Below are 22,870 nucleotides of genomic sequence, written 5' to 3'. Positions count from 1 at the left end.
AGCACATCTTGTGTGAATCCACAAAGCCTCGTTGTAGTCGGTTATCTGTGAAACCAAAGACACACATTGAGTAAAAAACGACAGCAAGACAAGAGCAGAGCTGTCACACATGAACTGTGAGGCCGACCTACTCATTCAAGGGAGGAGGGTGTGTGTGTGTGTGGTTGTGTGTCTCTTTAGTAAACCAAATTTAGTGTTTCCCTACAATGTTATGACAAAACGTTTTTTCTGCCCCTTCCTTTTAGATCAGTTATACATACATATGGTTTAGCTGCATTTAGTACAGATTTCTTCCATTTCCATTGAGTTTGAGCGTGCTGGTATATTTCAGTATTAATTATCCTACCTTATTTTTGTTAAAGGGGACAGATACTATTTTTAACCCATCTCCATTTGTTCTAAGAACCCCAACAACATAGTATTTAAGGTTTATTTTCCCAAACCCGCCTGTTTTCTGGAATTTTAGCCTCTGAAAAGTCACTTTCTGACCAATTCTATAACCGGGCTGTTTGAGTGGGCGTGTCTATAAACACGGACTCCACACAACAGTTGATCACTAGCAACTTTCTTTTGCTATTCACACACTCTTGTTGTTGTTTTCAGCCAGAAAACTGCACATTACAGTTAAACAAATGGATATTTAAGCGGCTATTGTGATTGTGAGTCAAATACCCCTGTTTAATGAAGTATATGCGGCGTGCAGCAACAGCAGCTTCAACGGCAAAAGCAGCTGTTTCAGCCACTTCAAACACTTACTGGAGCTGCTACGTTGCTCTATTGTCATCATCTCATGTAGAGATTACAGGAATAGTCCATTCAAGGTGATAGTTCACTCTTTTTTTCCAACCGCTGCATCGCATTGTGTCACAGACATAGTGTTGCCAGATTTGTGGTTCGTGTTTGGGCTGTTTTTATTGTAATGGGCGGGCTCTAAGATGTGATTGGGCTGGCAATTGTCAATCTATTCTGGCAACACTGATTCACGATTTTACTTGTGACATCACAAATGTAGAAAATTTGAAACGGAGCAATTTTCTCTGTGTTGTAAGACTTACACAGACCACAAACCAACAACTGGATGGTTTTATTTCACATTTTGTGTGCTGGTGGACACTCAAGTTACCTCATACAGTATGTGACCAAAAAAAAGCAAAAGTAGAACATTAATGTGCCCTGGTTTACTCTTCCACGTATAAATGATATATAAAGGATAAAGTATGTGAGTATATCAGTCCCTGCAGGATCTTAACCTAAACTTTACCTGATTTTGGGAATTTTGGGACATTTTGTGGAATAATTTCAGGAAAATTTGCTAGATTTGGGAAAAATTAAGAGTTCTTTCAACAATTTGAGATTAAAGATGACTGCTGTCTTTAACGGCCTGAGATATCTACAACTGAGTTAGTTGGTAATTTACAAAATGTTTCATGTTTTTTTCTGTAATTTTGATTTTCTAGAGCAGGCCATGGCAGTCATATCAAATAATTTTTACTAGAACCACCTTTTTAAAATACATACTATGACAATCACAAAGCAGAATTATATTTTTTCTTGTCTGAACTGAAAGCTTTATCAGATTGTGTCGTGCGACAAAATTGAATGACATTATCATGATACATCCACAGTTAAGTGGAGCAAAGCACAACATTAATCTTCCAAAGCAGAACATAAATCAGCAGGAGGTAAAGAAACGTATCCCGCCTCTCATTGTCAAACATTGTGTGTGTCTGTTTAGCAAACCTGATCCTTCCCAAATGCCCTAATGTAAATAAGTGCAGTTGTTTTGCAAGTGTTTGCTTTTTTAAGACTAATAAAAGGTTCATGTATCGGTGAAATCAACTTGTTTTGATTTGATGGGCTTGAGTTTTATGGGACCTCAGTATGAATATAATGTGTTGAAGCTAGAAATGTTTAGAATTGTTAGCAAAGGAAGAAAAATATGAAGTTGTGTTTTTTTGCTAAATTTTCTGAATAGTTTGTTATTAAAAATGTAAGGATAACTCAAAGGCTCAAACTTTTCTCACATTTATTAATGACATAAGGTTTAGGGGTGTCCGATATTGGAAATCCAATGTCGGCAAAAAAAAATCTGATCATATTATGTCGGCCTGCATCTGAAGTCTCTGATATAAGCAGTCCATTCCACACTCTGCTCCAGCAGTTGACAGAACCAAACACTGACCGTATAAAACAACTAAAGTCAACTTGAATTGCAATTTTGCACTTAAAAAAAAGTTTATTTTGTTTTTATTGGTTTTATTGATTTTGAGTTTTTTTTCTAATTTATTTTTTATTTAGTTATTTTATTCAATATTCTTATGTTTAGTTAAACTAGTGGTTGGTTTACACTTTAAGAATATATATGTTTTTTGTTATGATTGGAATTATTGATGTTATTTTTCAGGGTCGTCTAATGGGTTTTTTTAAATGTATTTTATTCAATTGTAGAATATTCTTATGTTTAATGTTTAAATGTTTGTAACCCTTTGGTTAATAATAAATAGGTCAGTTTTTCCTCATACCTTCTGTTGCTGACTATTATTCTCTGTTTAAGTAACATCAATTGATCAAGTCTTTTCTCACATTCCACACTACAAAAACGAGTCATAAAAGTATGTATTCATGCTGATATCACATCGCATTGATATCCGGATCGGCCAATGCTCAGCGCTGCATATCGGTATCGTATCAAAAGTGAAAAAGATCAGGACACCCCTAATAAAATTTCATTATGGCAACATTTGTCATTTTTGGACTGTGTTAAGTGTTACAAGAGCATCATATGATCCAGGTGCAGGTTAAGTTTCTCAAAGTCAATTGCCAACATCTGTTTTCGTTCTTTGAATAAAGTTGGCTATTCTTAAATCGCTAATGATAAAAGTAACGATTGTAATTGTTGACAATGATTTGACTTGACTTAATTTAATTTAACATTACAATTTGTTATGACATTTTGTAGATGACGACAACCTATAAATGTGCCTGGCATAAAACACATTTTAAAATAATAATTCTTGTGTCGCTGCTGCATTCCTCAGGAATCTGTACAAATGAAATCTCATGCATTTTTCTTCTTGCTAACTTTGACTAGTAAAAGATGCAATTTTCTGGTATGATTAAATGTGCATTTATAATATGCATGCATATATTGCACCAATGAAAGCCTATAGTGGTTAAATCCCTCCAGCCTCCAGTCTACAGTCAGAGCTCAGGCTCTCTGATCCTCATACTAGGGGAAGAAGGACCTACAGAAGTGATCGTGAACTTAAAGCAAGTGAGTGCGTAAAGCAAGTGTGGAAATTGTGTGGAATGAGAGTTTGAATTATTGCATCTCAACTGGCCACGGCCAGATAATTGAGGCAGAGTGGCACAGGCATGGCCCTTCAAATGTGTGCCAGGAAAAGACGGATAGAAAAAAATAAGCAAAGTGGCTCCATGAAGAGATTCACCGCCTTTGCATCCAAGCTGTGCTGATGAATGATACACATTTGATGAAGCCATTCACTCTTTAGTCTGGAGAGGCCTGGGATAGTGGCTGTTAAAAAGGTAATTTTCATTTCGTGCAATGTAAAGGTTCATTTGTTCACTGTGGCGAGCAGCCAGTGTTTCTTAGTTGCTTTACAAAGTAAAATGTTTTGCTGTTTCCTCCCTTTGAGTACAGATGTGTGGTAAAAAGATGATTTTCTTCTGTGAGTTTGTCTCATCAATGAACCAACATGAATCTCACATATCTGAATAGTTACTTTACTGCTTGTACATAAATTCCATATACAGTACATTTGTTTGGAATACTAAAAGAAATGTGTTATAATTCAGATAAATACAATCAGCTAAACTGTTATGACCACAAATATCATCATTGGGTTGTAATGGCACATGTTTTGCATCATCTGGGGCTTTGACACGACTTCAGAGGTTAGACACAACTGCACCTTTTAGAAACTACAGATAATATTTTATAAATGGAATTTAACAGCAGCTTGAACTGCTGTAAGTCATTGTATGCAGACTATTTCAGCTGGTGAATTTCTTTTCAAATGGTCTGATTAGTGTTAGTGGTGTAATGTGACTACCCTGTAGCCCTCCTATCTGAGATACTGAAACCAGCTGGTCAAGAAGCAAACAGGGATCAGGCATTAGAGCGATTCATGAGAGGGATAAGTGACTTGCAGTGTTCACTGGAAAGAACATTTTTGATTTAAAGGTCCCATGTCATGCTATTTTACTCCATTTGTTTTAAGAATCCCAAAAATATAGTATTTGAGGTTTATTTTCCCAAACTCACCTGTTTTCCAGAGTTTGTCTCTGAAAAGTCACTTTCTGTGCAACTCTACACAAAAAGGCTGATTTGTGGCCTACTTATGCATATTCATGAGTGGGCGTGTCTATAGACGGGACACTGACTTCCTCCTCCCTGCACGGTGACGTAGGGCTAGAGGACGGCCTGCCCTCCTCCCACCCACTCCGTAGCCGAGCTCATGCTGCTTTATAAACATGAGACATAGCGTGGGGGCGGGGCTTTTGCCGATACATACATAGACTGTAGAAAATACATACATAGCACTGCGTGAAGGACGCTGAAATGTTCACCTTCGTGGCGTGTCTGTTTACATGTCAATTACGGCAGAGAGCTTCCTGGAGGTGCGGCTTCTTCAGCTCAGTGCTGCATCAAAAATCATCATCAAAGTGGGAATGCATCATTAAAATTGGAGCGAGGTATTTGGGCTCACCCTGCTGTAAGAAAGGAGCAAATCACCCTCTAACTAACGATTGAGGGAATCAATGATCAAAACACTTTGGGCATGTGTATGAAGCCCTAATAGCACTTTATGATGTTTAAAGCACAGAAAAGTTGATTTTGCTTAACATGGGCCCTTTAAGTTGTTAAATATGTTCAATGTGTAGCTCTAGTGGAATCCATGCAGAGACAAGTAAGGGCTGTTTTAACAGTAAAATAAGGCTGAGCACAATATTGATAAGGTCATTAATGATCCGTGAATTCAAAACAAAGTCTAAGCATATATTTTGGTTTATTCACTACACTGAAAAACAGAGTGATGTTATAATAAATCATTTTCACAGAGTCTTTTATGTTATTTTACTCTTTTTTTTTTTTTTTAAATCAAATGTCATCATTATTAGTTTGAATTGCCAAGACTAATATCTGTGCTATTCTGTGCTGTGTTTTTCTTTCACTTCTGGACTTTATTTGTGTCAGTATAGTTTTAGGCTGCATGACGATTACTGCACAGGCCATTTATTTTCTCCGTATTTTCAGCAGGAGTTTTGAGTCCTTTCTAATGGTGCTGCTGAGCCTATTTTCTCTTTATACATACCAGTTACAGTAAATCATCTAAATCACTATAAAGCATGACTGATTTTTATTTTACCCTTCAGATTGGAGATTTACTGCTTAAAATGTGCAGTGCACATTTTAATTTCTTTTTTACCCTTTTGTTATTTAGAGATGAGACAGAATCCTAGCATGTGAAAGTTTGATTCAATCAAGCTTTATAAACTGAGCCTAAGTAGCAGTTTGTTCTAATCAAATCAAACAGATTATGATATATATTTGTACTGTCATTAGTAATTAAATAGTAAATAAACAAGCTGGCATGAGTCACTTGATTTATCCCCTTCATGGTGTGCTAAGATGATCACTTCATAATGCCATGTTTCATTTTCTTACATCAGCAGTGTTTCACTATTTAAATTCTTCCTATTAGTGAAGAAAAAGCTTCAGGATTTCTATTGTCATTACAACTCTAATATTTCCAATCTAATCTAATAGAAAAAGTGTATTTATTCTCTACAGATGTGTGAATAAAATAGTGGTCCTTTTTTCAGGCGCAGTGTATTAGCAACTCAAGCATTGCGTAGACTAGCTGGTAGATGTGCCGCGACCGCTGTCTAACGTGTAGTTCTTTCTAGCCTTAGTTCAAGCTGTGGCTGTGAAATACAAAAAAAAGTGTAAACAGGGACATGTTTTTACCAGTAACCCTATTTGTAATCGTCACTTATTAAGTTTGGTATCTGTGCAGAAATGTTGATTATCCCCACTGTGAAAGAAGTTTTTTTTTTTACGAGGAAATGTCCTTTTACTAAAGAAGCATTGATTGCTTCTGTGTTCTGTTTCTTTGTTCTTAGATCACAGTGAGAGCTGTTGTTTCTCTTCCTAACTTTACCCCTCTTGTGTGAGTCAGGGATCTTATTGTGTTCCATAATGAGATGAAATGACAACAAGTGGCCCAGACTGCAAACAGTGACCACTGTTGGTATCTTGAGGATAAAAGTGTCCGATGTGATATGTCACATGAAGGGACACCACAGCCCCAGGAAAACACGGAGAAGAATTTCTGTATTCATGGTCATAGCCAAAAAGCAAAGGCAAATGGTATTTTTAAGAACAACAATTGGTTTGTAGCTCTGCTTACTGCTTGATTTATGCGTTATCAAAATATCATTGACTTGTTGGTTAAACTAGATGTAAAACTTTCTTCCAGCAATAGGACTTTGCTGCTTTCATTTTTTCTAGATAACTCCTCAACGGCCTATATTTCATGTATCACTAAAGGCTTTTGCATCATTTTATAGCTTTTATGGGTCAGAAAAGTGCTTGTGCTGCAGTGTTGAACCTTATTTAGGTTAAGTTGATACATTAAGTAGAGCTTCCTCCTGAGTTAAATTGGAAAACTGTAGCACACGTTCATCTGTGATTACTCTTTAGTTTTTGTCTGTTCATAATCAACATCAGCTCTGATTGGAGTCGTTTGTTTTTTCAGTATAAACACTGCATCTTGGTTTATTCACCTGGTTGCTCCAAGGTGTCTTGGTTCTTCTATAAAAGAATTAAAACCTATAACCTTTTCAAAGTTTCTTTTTTTCCATTTTCTTTTGTTGGTGAATAATTATTAAATAAATTTGAATAAATGAAATAACAGTGTTACTTTTTCTGAATACAACAGCTACAATCATTTATATAGAGAAGGAAGCTCTACCGGCTCTTGGCGTTTACTATGAGACAATATTGTTTCAAACAGCAACAACAATCACACCATCAAAAATGTGTGGCACACTATGTGACATAAATTTGATTGTATAGACAAATAACATATGCCAGATGGCCTTGCCTTGTAGATGGGCTAGCTTTGTTGATGTTATTTGTGTGCATTTGACTTTTGAAATACAATAAAAAAAAGAAATGTATTCTCCAAAATTAGTTTTGGTGCTCAGCTGTTTAGCCTGACGTAATGAACGTTTGGTCGTTGTTTTTGAGGAGAAGAAATATATTTGCGAGGCAAGCAACTGAGGGAATATATACTTTGTGTTTATTGCTTTTTGATTGAAGATTGTTTAAAAGAAGATGACACCTTTGAAATATGTGTGAAATTGCATGCATCAGGTCAATACTTTTGGGCTCTCAGTTTTCATGACCTAATATTTATTGGATTTTTAAAGTCATGGTTTATTCATGGTTGGTTTGCCACATGGTACAGCAATGGCTCGGGTGGTTGACTTGGTTATCTTCCAATCAAGCAGTTGCTGGTTTTTATTCTTTGTTATGGTTGTCTTTGTGTTAAGATCATAACATTTCAAGTTAATCTGGATGGATAGCAAATGTCTTTAACTGCAATGTTGTAACCATTGGTGTTTGTATGGAAGGTTCATTAACCATTCATTTTACCTTGTGGCTGGACATGTTTTCATAAGCACAAAAATGATATTTCTTGAGATTTGATTCTAATCAGCTTGACTGAAGTACAAACATCGCAGAGAGAAGGAAACATAATGAAATATAGTTTTTTTTTTTTTTTGAAAAAGAGCCTAGTTATTCTTTGCTGACATACAGTACATGTATGTAACTCACTACCCAACATAGTCTCGATATGACACTTAAGCAGAGGTGTAAAGAGTACTGATATATACTACTCAAGTAGAAGTACTGTTACTTGATTAGAATTGTACTCAAGCACAAGTAAGTCACACATAAAATACTCAAGTACACATAAAAACGTGGCTCAGTTAAATAGTACTCAAAGTAAAAGTTACAGGTTAATAGTTACAAAAATAATAATTTACTCAGTAATGGTTGCGTGTAGATATGTAAGATATTACTTTACTTCTTTTAAAATGTACACAAGTACAATTAAAAAGACTGATTTACTTTCACCTTTGCACTTCAGCAGCATTGCAACACTCAATGCACTGAATGAATGGTTTGAATTGTTTACATGCTGAAGCCACTACAGAAACATTTGTTGCATAAATCTCTGCTGAGCGCTATTGGCTTTGATGCTGAGATTGAGTTGTTTATCTCCTCCGTGCGTGTGTGTTCATCCCTGTGTTTGTGAGAGAGGATGCGCATGATGCAGATGTACCTGTACACTGAACTGTGTGAGTAAAGGTGACTTGCTGACGGACTTGTGTGTCTCCGTTTCTGACAGGTATAGATGAACGGACCAACCAAGCGTCTTGGGCCCCAGGTGGCGAGTCCAGTCCTTCCTACGACTCCTCCCGGGTAAGATGACCCACTCCATAACACATCTGATTGGCCTTTCTGCTCCACAGCACATCATTTAACACTCATTACATTAAAGTGGTACGCTCACAATGTTTTAGCCTCAACCTCGCCCAGTATCAGTTATGTTGTGTGACCTGTAAATGACATATTTCACGAGGACAAAAGGGGCTGATAAACACTCCCACCGCTGCTGGAAATGATTTTATTTCATCATACAAGACATGCAGTTTTGCTAATCGTGTTTTGTCAGTAGAGCTGATCTTTTATTGTTTTTTTAATGGTCTATCATCAATCCTGCTGTGTATATGCTTTTGTATTACATAATAAAATAAAGTAAAAACAAAAACAGTAGAATAATGCAGGGATTACATAGAACCCCGACAGTTTATGTCAAATATACGGATGTCAAATCTGCGTGATTCTTGACACATTTGTGACACTCAAAACGAAGCGCAACCTGACTGGAGAAGGTTCGTAACAGTGCGTAGCATCCGTGGCATTCGTGGAGAAGTTGTTGACGTGTCAAAAAATCTTCCACGAATGCTACGAATGTGACCATATTTGTGGAGCAACAGAGCTTGAAAGCATTCAGAGTGTATCCTCACTTCATTTCTCACCGTTTCAAGATGCCACAGCTGAAGAACACGTGACAGTCCAGGAGCAGACAGCAGCCGACACCCTCCATGCAGCTCCTGATGCTCTTCCAGCACCTCCAGTTTCTCCTCCACCTCCTCCTGTTGCTCCTCAGAAGGGGAGTGACTCAGATGGACCAGAGGTGCAGAGAGCTGGAGCAAGTGTGCTACATGAGCTGTATTTAGCTTTCCGTAACTCAACATAACACTTCCTGTTTTCACATTGGGCTGTACCGTTTACATGCAAACACTGGGTGGGTGGGGGGTAGTTTCATAACGACAGCCTGATGACCTGATGGAGGAATATGGAGCACTGTGGAGCGATGTGAACTGTCCAAGACGTGATGATGGGATGAATTTGGGTGTGTGCGGAGCCAAATATATACTCATTCGGCAACGTTCGCCAAACTCGTGCCGCCGCGTACGATCTGCACAGCGTGCGGCAGCACACACCCGCATCCGGGGCCGAGCGTCACACAGCGTGACAACATTAGCTTTAGGGATAGCGCTAGAATACATTTTCAAATGATTTTTTAATTGATATTACATTGTTTTATTAGCACTATGACATGGATGAATAAAGATTCACATACTTAATGGTATACAATTGTACTGAGCTCCAGCTTGTGTTTTGATTCACATTCAATCATTCATTAATTTAATTTTTTTTTTTTTTTTTTTTTTTTTTTTCAAGCAGGAACAAGAAAACAAAAAACTAATTGAACAAAATAACTCTTGTGTACAAGGAAACTCCAACAGAGAAAGACAATCAGAGATGTTCAAAATAATATATAAGATCCATGTGCACTTATAAATCTAACAATGTCTGCTCAAAGAAGAAAGACTTATTTAATCCCACCCCCATTTCTTAATCATACAATTTTCATCATAATGCCTCTGTCTGTTTGGACTTCTAGAAATACATAATAAGTACTGAACAGAATAGGGAAAAAAAACACAAAAACGGACTAACTAATAATCAGTAACTTAAGATATATAAGAATACAATGCAAAACATCAACAATGGTAATAAGTTCCATTCATTTCAATTTGCATATAAAGACAACACTAGCCATAGACGTAATCGGCCTATTAGTTGCATTTAGCCCCGCCCCAATCCTCACTGTACTGTCACCAGGTCATACTTTTATGAAATGATTTGAAACTCTGAATAACTTTTTGGTTGGTTTGTTGGTAACCACTGCCGCCAGTGGGAACCTTTAGGTTTCTTTTATAGTTTGAGGGTTCACACACTGTGTATGCATACATTTTATTGTCACAACCATTTTGACCGGAATTAACTCTTCCAACAACAAAAGACTACACAGATCAGTGCTAAGAACTAACATTTTGCCCTGTACAACATATATGTAACATGTCTTAATTCATTTGTTCATTGAGAAAACACTTTTTTCAATTATATTGACTTTATAGTTACTGGATCTGTTTGTTTCAACAGGAAGTGTTCCACTCTCTATCTCTGTGATTGTGAACTGCTCTCCCCTCTGTTTGTTTGTCCCTCACACATTGGTTGTTCTCGATGCCCTGTATGAATTTCATTTAATGTCAATCTCCTGTCACTTTTCATTAGGACTCAGTTAAATGTCAGAGCCACTCGGGCCACTTTACCTTGTTTATTCTTCTCTGCCCTTCCCGAATGAACATCTACAGGCTATGGTAACATAGGCAGCCTGATTTGAATTATAAGACGAAGACGCTTGAGATATCGTTGCTCTAGGTGCATATAAATGAGTGATTTTGACATTACAAGGCACAGCAGCAACCAGCAGACAGCTGTTTGCTCCTTCATAAGGCCTGCATGCAATCACACCCTCACACAGACAGCTGCATACACACTCCAGATTTGATTTACAAAGCATATAGATTCTTGTAATCTCCTGGTTGTGCTAAAACAAAGCAGCAGTGCTTCTTTTAAACTTGAGTAATTTGTTTAAATAATCTAACTGAACAAGTTTTTTGAGATTGTCTTAAAGCAAGTAGGGCATGATAAGATGATTACAGTGGGTGTTGATTACATCTTGTTACATTACTTTCCACACTGCATCCGTTTACACTGCAGTGTACGAGCTGAGCTCTGCATACCAGCAATGGAAAACGTAAGTGCTTTGTGTAGTGATTTGCTCCCTAAAAACAATCAACTTTAAAGTCCATGTAAAGCAAATTCAGCCATTTTCTTCTAAACATATTAAATAGGTTATAAATGTATTCCTTAAAACATGTAAATAGCCATTCAACCATTTATAATTTAATTGTGGGGCTAGGCTTCACAAACTGTGTTTCAAATTTCTGTGTTCAAGATTTATTGGGCGGGTCAGAAATCATCGGAGCCCTCATTAACATAAACGTGACCCTGCTGCTAAAGCACACCAGCGGGCACAATCCAGCCCCTAGCCAAAAACAAACCACATATTCGGACTCGGGGGAATAAAACGCGTCCGCTGCTGCCACATTTTCAATGAAATGAGCACTTTTTTGCACCGCGAATGTGTGTTTTGTCTCTAGCGAGCGCAGTTTTGACTCTACCCGGGACGCCCATATTCGGACTCGGGCGGAGCAGACCTTTCTGCTGACACCTTGTTTGGCCTGTTCCAAGCCCTTTTAGAAAACCAATGGGAGAAGCACTATTGATGCTGGAGCTGCTTTCACATTGCTGTCTCCCATAGGGTTAATACACAGAGGCGGTGCCCTTCCCGCACGTGGGCGTGGTTCCAGTGCCTCTAACTAACACGCCCCGGGTGTTTAAGAGCAGAGAGAAGTGCCTGTTTTTCCATGATTTTGAGACCCAGTTTTATATACAGTACTTAGCGATTTTGTCATCTTTCAAATTTGGCTCAGTGGTCAATGACACATATTTCTGTGGTGTGACAAACTCCTAACACAAATTTGTTTCTACTTCACACAGACTTTAAGAGCCAATCCTGTGCAGTGGAAATGTAATCTACAGTGTAATTTACACTGAAATCTACAACTCTTTAATGCAGTGTTAAACTGATCACGATGACAGTGTATATTGATGACCTTGGATGTTTTCCTGCATTCCTAGAACTGCTAAAGGAAAAATAAAATGCTGCTTTAATCCCACCGCCCTAGTTTAGAGCTTGAATAGTTAACAGCTCTGATTCAACCCTGCATGTTTCCAATCAGCGGGCTGCAGTCCAAAACAGGGAAAGTTGGGACTTTTTACAGGCCAATAAAAAAAACTGGAAAAATAAATAAACTCAAATAAAAGAAAAAAATAGTTGCACAAAACGCCAAGCTGCAGGAGAAAATGTTATACAATGATCCAACATCAAAGGACTTAAGTTCTGTTTTTGATGTTTATAATGATAAACTAGTTTCTTTACAGCATGTCAGTCTATAGTTCCTTTTAAATAATCATTAAAATGAAATGAATCGATAGATGTGCATTATTGTATTACTTAATATAGTTTTTCTTCAGTTTTCATTTGCATTTGAGTATGCTAGTTGATTATAAACATAGTCTATTATAGATAGAGAATATAAAGTTACTGACCATATGACCATATTTTGTTAATTGCCCTACAAGTCTAGTAGCTGATTGAAAATTTTTTTTTTGTAACAAAGTTAAAATTGATAAAAGCTGATAAAAAAGATGTCCAACTGAATATTCCTCTGTGTTGTATTGTTGTACAGTGTCACCGTGCAGTTAATAGGTATACTACAACTGATACCTGATATGATAAGAAGCTTTTACTGAATCTTATCAGACAAAACAAACAAAACCAAACCTTTTTATAACTGATTTATTGTCCCACTGTTATGTTACCACAGCTTGTTTGATTTTCTTTCAGAATTAGGGTTGGATTGTTGTTGCAGCTGAAAGAGTCGCAGAAAACTGGTTAAAGAAAAACAGTAAATACATTTGCATTATGTACTTAATTTCTTTTTCTATTTGGCTGCTCCTTTGAGTGTAGAGTAGTGAAGATGAATGTCAGCTGAAGGATTGTTAGATAGTCTTGACTAAAGCTTGCTTTCTTAAGGGCCATTTGTTTTCTTTTTCAGCTTAAGCGTGTGGTTTTATTTCTACAGTTCACAAAAAAGTTTCCAAATCGAACAAAGGATTATGTGTGTTCCAATATGATTCTTTCTTTTTTGTTGATTTGCAAAACATTTAATGGATAGATGTTGTCATGATTAAAGCGTTTTTAAAGACAAAAGCAGGCTTGAAATCCTTTTAAAATGAACCTAACATGTATTAAAAGCTTAACTCATATTAAACGTATTAGATGTTTAAGAACTGGTTCAGAAAATACTATGATTATTGTTATTTTGTTTTTCCTTAGCAAAAAGTAGTTTATTCAAGTGTACTACAAGTGTCTACGTGTTTGCGATCATATAGTGCTGGAGTTTAAAAGAGCTCAATTGCATTATCTTTATCTTTATGTAGTTATTAATTTTTTTGTTGCAAAGATTTTCATTTTTACAAGCAAATGCACACTTTACCATTTTTGACAAAGAAGGACTTGATCATGGAGAGACTGTTATGTTTACATTTTTACAAACAAATTTGCTCTTTTTCCTTTCAATTTTTCAACAAAGAATGACTTGATTTCATTGTAGTCTAGTGTACGCACAGTATGAGTAAATTTTAGGAATACTTTATTAAGGATATTTCAAGTATATACAGTAGATAGTATGCTACAAGTAATATGATAAGCAAACGTACAAGTCTACTTAAAGTATAACAAGTAAACTAGTAAAAAAATTCCAAGTTCATAAAAGTATACTCTAAGTATACTTCAGTAAACTAAAATATGGACTAGAAGTATATACCTGGTATACTAGTAGTATGTAGCTGATTGTACTTGTTGTATACTTGAAAGTGTACTTTTGTAAACTTAAAATGACCTCATAAAGTATACTTTAAGTATACATTTAGAAACTTAAAATGTTCCAATTTAGTTAAAAAAAAGTATTAAATTAGTATACTTTCTAGTACGCTACAAGTACATGGTCCATAGTATACTTTATACTTATACTCAAGAATACTTAATAAAGTAAACTTCAAGTATACTACTTTTTGCTAAGCAATAGCAAAGTCTTTCCTCCTGCTCTAAGCAATGCCATTAAATTAGGGATGTCCCGATGCAACTTTTTCACTTTCGATACGATACCGATATTGCAGCCTTGGTTATTGGCCGATGCCGATTTCTATCCGATACGATATCAGCACGAATTACACATACTTTTTTTTACTTATTTTGTAGTGTGGAATGTTAGAAAAGGCTTAATCAAGTGATGTTACTCAAACAGAGAACAATAGTCAACAATTCAAGTTCGCTTCAGTTATTTTTTACTGTCAGTATATGGTGGGAACAACTGGGGGTGGGGAAAAAACAACAAAAACTTATCGGATCGCTTATATCGGAGATTTTAGATGCAGTCTGTTAAAATCCGATATTCGTTTTCTGGCTGATATAGGATGAATATCCGATATCAATATCGGATTGGGACACCCCTACAAAATGTTTCTTATTTTGAATGACAACCATCCTCATTAAGGTAAAAATCAGTTTTCAGGAAAAAAAAGTTGTTTAATCTTGAAATATATTGATTGAAAATCAATTGATTGCTGTATTTTAAAAAAAGTAAGGTTTCCTGACTTGTTTTCTTTATTGTTCTTTGCTTCTTGTATCCAAAGCTTTTGGAGAAAAAAAAAACAAACGTGTGCATTCACTCTGTCACAAAGGGACTTCAGCCTTGTTCCTCAGCTTGTTTGAGCTGATGTGCTGAGAGTGTGTGATCAGTCGACTGTGAATAGTCCCGAGCCCCATCGTGCTGACCTTGGCTCCAGGCCAGCCACTGTATCCTGGGCAGCTGTGGCTGTAGGCTGGCAGTCTGACAGGCAGGGCTGTGCCCGTTGCCACTGCACGACAACCCCCTCTCCCCCAGTGCTCTTCCCTGGCTTGATACACGACCCCACTTGCATCCATCATGAGCATATCATCTCTCCCTGAGCTGCCACATGCAGCCACACGCTCACCTAGGACACAGCTCTGTGTCGGAGGATGAAACTCCTTAAATACTGCAGTGAGTGATTTGGAAGCAAACCACAGCAATTGGACAGTTACTTCAGCAGCAGTGCTAATGTGGCCCTGTGGCTGCTGTGACAGCATGTGTTAGTGTCTCCTGTAGATGTAGGCCACCAGTTTTGGGGAATGATGAAGGGCCTGTGATTGATGATCTCACAGTCCCAGAGGAGAAAACACACTGTGGTTGCTTTGACAGACCTACACATTCATACAGTTACGTAGTGGATGTCTGGTATGAAAATTATCATTCCTGCTTCTCCAAAAGACTTCTTTCAAAGATCGCTATTTAAAATCAATGAGCGATTGCATGATCACTGCTTTTCTTAACCAGCAAATTGACAAATTCCAACTATTTGGAAAACATTTTTTTTCTGTAATTATTTTTTGATCATGTTAAAATTAAAGTGTGTTACAAATAAAAAGTAACCAGGATTAGTGCACAAAGTGAAGAGTGCACCACAATTTCATTTGAGCTCGATTTATATTTGAGAAAGTTTAAGCATAGGATACAGTTATTTGATATTTATTGTGTGTGATGTGTTTGAAAAATAATTAAAAAAAATGTAAAATAGAATTTTAAACTGTTTTTACCAAATTTTTTTTCTTTGTTTTTTTTAACCCCCATTTTAATTCCAGGCAACCTCACATGGGGTCCCGACCCCAAGGTTGAAAAACACTGGTTTAGAGTTTGTCCCAATTTGTAAAAAGAATTGGGAAAAAGAAACATTTTGTAGATATCCAATGTCCAGTTGCATGGCACCCTATTCTCCAGTATAGATTCCCCTTTATAAACCACAGTGGATTTTATTTATTTTTTAACATAGTTTCATCCAACAAATAAGGTGGAATCTATGAACTTAGAGGCTTGTAGGTGTTTTTTTTCTTCTTCTCAAAATTTTCATGTGTTATTTTTAGAGCTCTCCCTGCTGACTGGCTGCAGTGTAGGTCATTAACCCTCCTCAATGATAACGGATAGGATATTGGTCAATCTGTAAAGTTAAAATAATTTTTTTCCAAATCTAAACTCTCATGTGATCATGCGTTATTATCACCCAACATTGTGTTCAAGTGCTCATTTTTCTGAGAAGCTTGTTTTAAATAATTTATTTGAGGTTGAAAAATGGGATTTTAACATCATATATGACGATGATTGACAGCCGCGGATCTTGCGTAGCTCTCTTTGTGAATAGTGGTTACGTCGTTAAAGAATACCGAGATGCCATTTAACTAGATATTTGAGTTGAAATATGTCATGGTTTTGTACTAACCTCTATGATCTGAACAGCTCCACTCAACTTTATTCATATATAATGCAATTTACAACAAAGTCAACTCAGTGTGCTTAACAAAAATTAAATGTTAACAAGACATTGGTAGAAATTCCGGACAGGAAATGTACGTGTGTTTTTGGCGTAGCTGGGCTACGTAAGGCAGTACGCTAAATGGGCGTGGCTTGTTACTTTGGCTCCAGATGACATCAAATTTGCAAAATGGAAGCGCCCCTAAGTACTCTTGTATCTTTACTTTTACTTTTCAGTATCTTTGCTCACAAATAACATAACAATCCTTTGAACAGGTAAAAAGGGTTTTATTGTGATTGATCAATGAAAACATAGGTCAGGGAAAAGTGTTAATGCTAACTCGTTAGGAATGTCAGCACTACATTTCGAATCCTTCGTATGCAAGGTGAGATAAACTAAAGTACTTTAAGATAACCTACAAGCAAGGAGAGAACATGCAAACTCTGAACAGAAAGATTTCCAGGCCAACCCTCAGAATAAGCCAGGCTCTTCTTAGTTGTCTATGTCCATGTGTTAGCCATATTTGATGAGTGAAAGGAAGATTTTCACATCGTAGAATAACATATTTATAATGTAGTTACGACTAAACAAAAATAGGCAGTAGATCTTCAAGTGTTTTTCATTTTTGTAGCAGGAGAGCCTTTTTCTTTGCCTGCTTTTTCTATTTGTGCATGTGTGTGTGTGTTTGTTAGCTTGCTGGAGCTTCTCAGGAAGTTGTTGTTGTTATTGAGTCTGTTCACGGTGTGATTAACAGTGTACGCGGCCTGGCAGGAGCACAATAGGGAATCTCTGAGGATTTCCCCGACACAGCGCACAGCAGTCGACTGCCTTTGAAATTACTCCATCACTATCCACTCACAAAAAAAGATGGATAATAAGATTTTCTTAAAAAAAGAAAAAAAGAAAAGTCAAATGCAAAGGGTACGAGTTCGGTGGGGGAAAAAAAGGGCTCTATAGAAATGCAAGCCCAATGCTGTTTGGTACCTCTGGTGAGAGTTAATGCAGTTTGGAAAGATGTATTTGACAGGAGCACAGGAGGATTTTCACATTGCTTGGGATTAGCACTGTAACGGAGCATCTTTTATTATGAGGACCCCAAGTTTCCAAAAACCATACTGTGACCGATATTTAGACCTAAGCCCCTGAAGCTGATAACTGTCATGAAAAGCCACTGCTAAGCTGCAGGAGAAAAGGCAATTTTTTTAAGCTGCAGGTACCTGGAAATAAGTCGGATTGCATCTCTGTGTTTCTTCTCTTGCTCTCAGCTACACCTTCTTTTGACCTGCCAGCATGAAATGGTACACACATCTGTTCTTGCGTGGAAAAGTTCTTGAATAATAAAAAAAACTTAAAAAATATACAAAAATAAATTGGATTTAGAAGTTGTTCTAAACAAGTCACATTCATTTTTTTCTTTTTTTTTCAAAACACAATATTGTGCTGGAAGATGAAGTTCTCAACTGTTTTAGCTGTTTAGCTTTGAGATCTGTTGTTATTGAAGAATTAGCCTGCTTGTTGTTTGAACATTGATTGCAATTTAGCAATTCTTTTAAAATTTCTTTTAAAGTTCCTTTTTCAAATCAAATTGGTTGAGAGTTGACTTGAGAGTCTTCCCACTGAAGAAATGGGGTTGGCATTCATACAAAATACAATTTTTACAATAACAACACACATTTAAAACTAACTACTGGACAAAGTAGTTAGTAGTATCAGCCTAATGTTACTTTAATGCAACAAGCATATAATGCTAAATTAAATGTTGTTTTAATGTTCTACCATTTCCTGTAATTGTTGTTATCATTACCATCTTCGCCATTATTGTTTTAATTGTTCAAAAGCAGCGAATTAAACAGGTGCTGAAAGGGACGCTTCACTGGATGCCTTTGTTCTAATGACACAACCTTTTGAATGACTGTGTCTGTACTGCTCGTCTTACTGGGGGTTTCCACTGGATACGTCTCCGCTACACCACGACACCTATCTGGTTTTTCCCCGCTGTCCGCCATCCGGTAATCCCCACCGGTTGCGTTTTGAGTGCGCCACAGTGCACTCCGGTTGAACGACTGTGACGTCATGAGACAGAGCAGTTCTCACGATATTTATATAATCGGGCGAGAACGCAATTAAACATATGTGTTATAAATGCAACAATAAACAGATAAACTGGTCAGTGTTCAAGAAGGAGAACAAGAAGGTTGGACTCTCTGAATTTGTCATAGCCACATTTTTTAGCATCAGCCAACAGAGACGAGATAAAACTACACCAGTAAAACATGAACTAAATCAAAGTTGCTGCAGTTTCAGTGCAGTTACAGTATGAGAGGAAACAATATAGTGGATGTGAATTTGTTTTTACACATTATGACGTTTTGGTGATGTATTTACTTGAAATATAATCTGAAGTGTTTTATTTTGAAAAGTAACCCGATATTTTATTACGGAATACATGCTTAATTTCCTGTTTAGTTTCATTTGCTCTTTGCTGATTGATGCGTCGTGCTCCGGTGTCCGCCAGAAATAGAAGTCCTGCGTATCTCTGGCGGCAGTGGACCCGGTGGAAATGAACACATAGACTAAAGTAGAAACCGATCAGCGGCGGTGACGTAAAGCAGCGGAGCTGCATCCAGGGGAATTTGGGGGCTAATGGTAATCCGTGTATTTTAGCCATTTCATAATTTTTTACTTATCATACACAGGGCAAAAGCAGTTTATTGCAATACATGCAATACACTCCTGGTGTCCTCTTACTAATTAAAGGAAACCTGTAGTGAATTTTAATTACAAGCTCTATCAAAAGATCATATATACTGTACTACTAGAGGTTTAGTTGGGTAATTTTCTTTCAAAGTTCTTGTACAGCAACCAAGACGAGAATAACGCAGTCAACCAGCACACTCGGTAGCTGCCATTTTGCTCACCTCAGATGCGTGTAGTGACGTCAGGCCGTAGCATTTAGCTATGTCGTGACTACGCAATGCGCTCTTCTTTAACAAATTTTCCTCCTCTAAATTGCTTTAATATTCTCTGAAACTCGACCGTCAGTAAGTCCACTCTCTTTTCTACTCAGCGGTGTCACGCAACACAATCTCTAGCATTTCGTACTGTATGTAAACATGTAAACAGTACAACAGCAGGCTGTGGCTTCTCCGATGTTTAACAAGAGCTTGAATTAATGGCTTCAAACATCTCCAAAATTGCTCCATCACCCTTGTATTGTCCATAATAATAAATTAAAAGATATTAAAGAAAATGTGGAGGGAAGCCCTGCAAAAAAGGTAAATAAATATCTAAATCAGAGAAATCAGGGAGGAGCCAATGTAAGCACCGCACTGCTCGACGTCACTCAGTACACATCCGGTCAAACATGGCTGCTCTCTCTGGATTGAGCTTTAAGTTATAAAATTGTGTAAAAAAAAGAAGTACTTAAATGTGCGCATATTTTGTTTATTGTTAAACTATTAGACATAATTTAGTATTTCAGTGGCGGTGGTGGTGTAACGGTTTAGGAAGCGGACTTGTAATTGGAGGGTCACCAGTTCAAATCCAACGTGGGTCATCACTGTGAGATGTTGAACACGTCCCTTAACCCTATCTGCTTGTGCTGTATATCGCTTTGAATAGAAGCGTCTGCTAAATTAAATTGTTATATATTTCCATTACAGGCTCCCTTTAATGAGATGTTATAACACACAGTTAGTGAAGTGAAGTTACACATTAATTTGCTTAATATTGTAATCTCTCCCTCAGGGTTTTTCCGACAGCCCTCATTACAGCGATCATTTGAGTGACAGCCGATTAGTGTCCCAGGAAGGATTGTCTCCAACACCTTTTATGAACTCGAACATAATGGGTAAGTAAGTGACTCCTTATATCTCACCCCTCATGTGTCCTCTGGTCGTAAAAAGGCTTCTTGGGGAAAAAAGAAAAGTCTTCTCAAGTTTTCTTCCCATCATACACCTGGAGTTAGCTTTGCAGAGGGGTTTGGCAAACCACAGGACTGATTTGTTACTATGTGCTCCTGCTGATATTTCATGTTCTTATTCCCCTCATCTCCTTATTCATTCCCCTTTGTTGACCCTCCCCAAGGCTAGAAGTCACGCCATCAGTATAAGTTTCCATCATTAGAATTTGTCTCCTCGACATCACAACTGCCTTTAGCAGCTTCCGTTGGCAGTGCAGCTTTGTGTTTTCTGGGCACAGGGTTAAACAGTTTCCACCAAAGACCTCAGTGGAAAATCTTTCACTTTACTGCAGACAACCAAATGTCTCAACATAAAGTTATTTTATGAGGAGCTAAACATAACATATGATTTGAACATAAACTTTATAATGATAGATGATGTTCTTAATTAATTAGAAAAGCTGTATTTCATTGTCTTTTTATACTTTTCACATGGACACGTTGAAATTAAAAACATAATAACTTTTAACCTTTTGTTTTTGTTATGGATCAGTATCCCTACAGGCTATTTAGATTTAAACCTTGAGGTGACAGATGTTTATAATGGTTGTGTATTTGTTGGGTTAGAAATGTTTGACCTACCATCATTTTTCTGACGTACCATTTTTAAAAAATATGGTAATAGGTTTGCCTGATTAATGCAATCTAAATTGAAATCACCACTTGATATGACAGGGTAAGCACTTTTTTAAAGGTTGTTTACGGTTCCATTTTTGGAAATTAAACTAAAATTGCAATTGATAAAGTCACTTTAACCAAAATTCAAAGACTAAACCAGCAAGCTCTTTAAGATACAAGTGCACACAGTACGGTACTGTGTAATTTACAGTGTATACTGTGATTTTTTTTGATTTTTTATTTTGCTCTCAAAATACAAAAAACTGTCAGTAGCATTTTTTATTTATAATAAACTGTTATTGCTATACTCTTGCTATAATCACTAACCCTTGGCCTTAATTGTTTGAATAAAGTACTTGACTGAATATCAGACAAAATATTTTTATCAAGATAAGATCAAATCATTAACATTGAATATTGAATCATTATTTGAAGCTCATTCAGTTTTCACAATTAGAGCTGACATTAAGGACGTTAATTATATTTTAGGTTAAATCCCTTAAAATAAGTGACTATAAACCCTTTTTATATAAGGTAACACGTGACCATGATAAGATGAGTACCTCAACCTCAGGTTTAACTTCAGTGTTGAAAAATGTATCTGAATCATCTTATTGTATAATAATTTTTTCTGTTTTATTTTTTTCCCTCTTGAACACTGTATATACAACACTTTTGTCAATACCACACAAACATCCTTCAGATGATCAAATTAGAGCCTTGTTTTTCAAATTTACAATTTGTAAAAACAAATAAATAACAAATAAAAGCTCCTGTTATTTAGCGCGTTGGCTTGGTATCATTGTAATGTGTAACCACTGGATAGTTTTATTGCTAACTACATCTCGGCTCATTATGTAATGGCCCTGGAGACTAGTTTCCAAGCACAGCGATTAGTCCACAAATGGATGCTGCTGAAGAAACAAAATATTATCTTTCTTGTAATTGATCACATGACTCTTTCCCCCACATGCTGCCAACATTTCCCCTCTTCAGCGGTGCCCGTAATTATTTTCACCGGCGGCGGAATATATATGTGATCTGCAGCAGTGATATGTCAGGTTCAGACAGTATGATTGTAAACTTGGAATTGCTTGTGCTTATCGCAGACTGGGAATTTAAGATGATAGTGGGGTTATTAAATTGTTTTTTCCACTTTAATATTCAGGAGGTATGTGGATTAATGGAGTTTTCGGCAGTCTCATTAAGTCATGTTTGAAAGGCCATTCATCGTCAAGGCACAGGGCCGAACAACAACATAGTTATGTTCGAATGTAGGAATTCTTTATTGAAATTGTTTCTGAACTGCTGAAATTGTTGTTTCAAATCTGGAAGCCTCAACACATTTGTCTTTTGCCGATGGCAGTTGGTTGTTTTTCATGTGTTTTCAAACTAATCAGAGGTTATATAAAGGACGTATAATGTTGGCAGTACAAGAGTTAATATTTCGTGAAAGCTGTGATAGGTTGTCCTTTTCAAAGTGTTAACGAATACTAAATGATCTCATGTTCTTTGATGAAATGCTGGTTACCTTAGCATAACTTTTGAAGAAAAAAGACCATATAATACTGCCTTTGAATGTCCAACTATTAAATCTCTAAAGACCTTCAAAATAAGTTGTGCACAACAGTTAGCAGAAATTGTCTGAAAGCTCAAGTATATCTCAAATAAATATACCAGGTCTTGGTGATCGGTTCTTTTAATCAACACAGCTGACAGTAGTAGAAGCAAAACTATTACATACAGGATAGTTTACTTCATTT

At 36.8% G+C, this 22,870-nt stretch overlaps 1 protein-coding gene across 5 annotated transcripts in view; it reads left to right on the top strand.

The window, feature by feature from the left end:
* The window catches only part of tcf12 (transcription factor 12), an 81,135-nt gene that overhangs the window by 4,107 nt on the left and 54,158 nt on the right, over nt 1-22,870 (top strand). For all 5 annotated transcript variants that reach the window (XM_028443191.1, XM_028443196.1, XM_028443190.1 and 2 more), the window contains exons 4-5: nt 8,445-8,518; nt 20,276-20,378. In XM_028443191.1, coding sequence (XP_028298992.1) covers nt 8,445-8,518; nt 20,276-20,378 — 177 coding nt within the window. The remainder of the gene's footprint in view (nt 1-8,444; nt 8,519-20,275; nt 20,379-22,870) is intronic.

This window comes from Gouania willdenowi, chromosome 3 (assembly GCF_900634775.1).
Source record: "Gouania willdenowi chromosome 3, fGouWil2.1, whole genome shotgun sequence".
NCBI lineage: Eukaryota > Metazoa > Chordata > Actinopteri > Blenniiformes > Gobiesocidae > Gouania > Gouania willdenowi.
The sequence above is the reverse complement of the archived record's forward strand: the minus strand, read 5'-3'. Positions and strand labels throughout refer to the sequence as shown.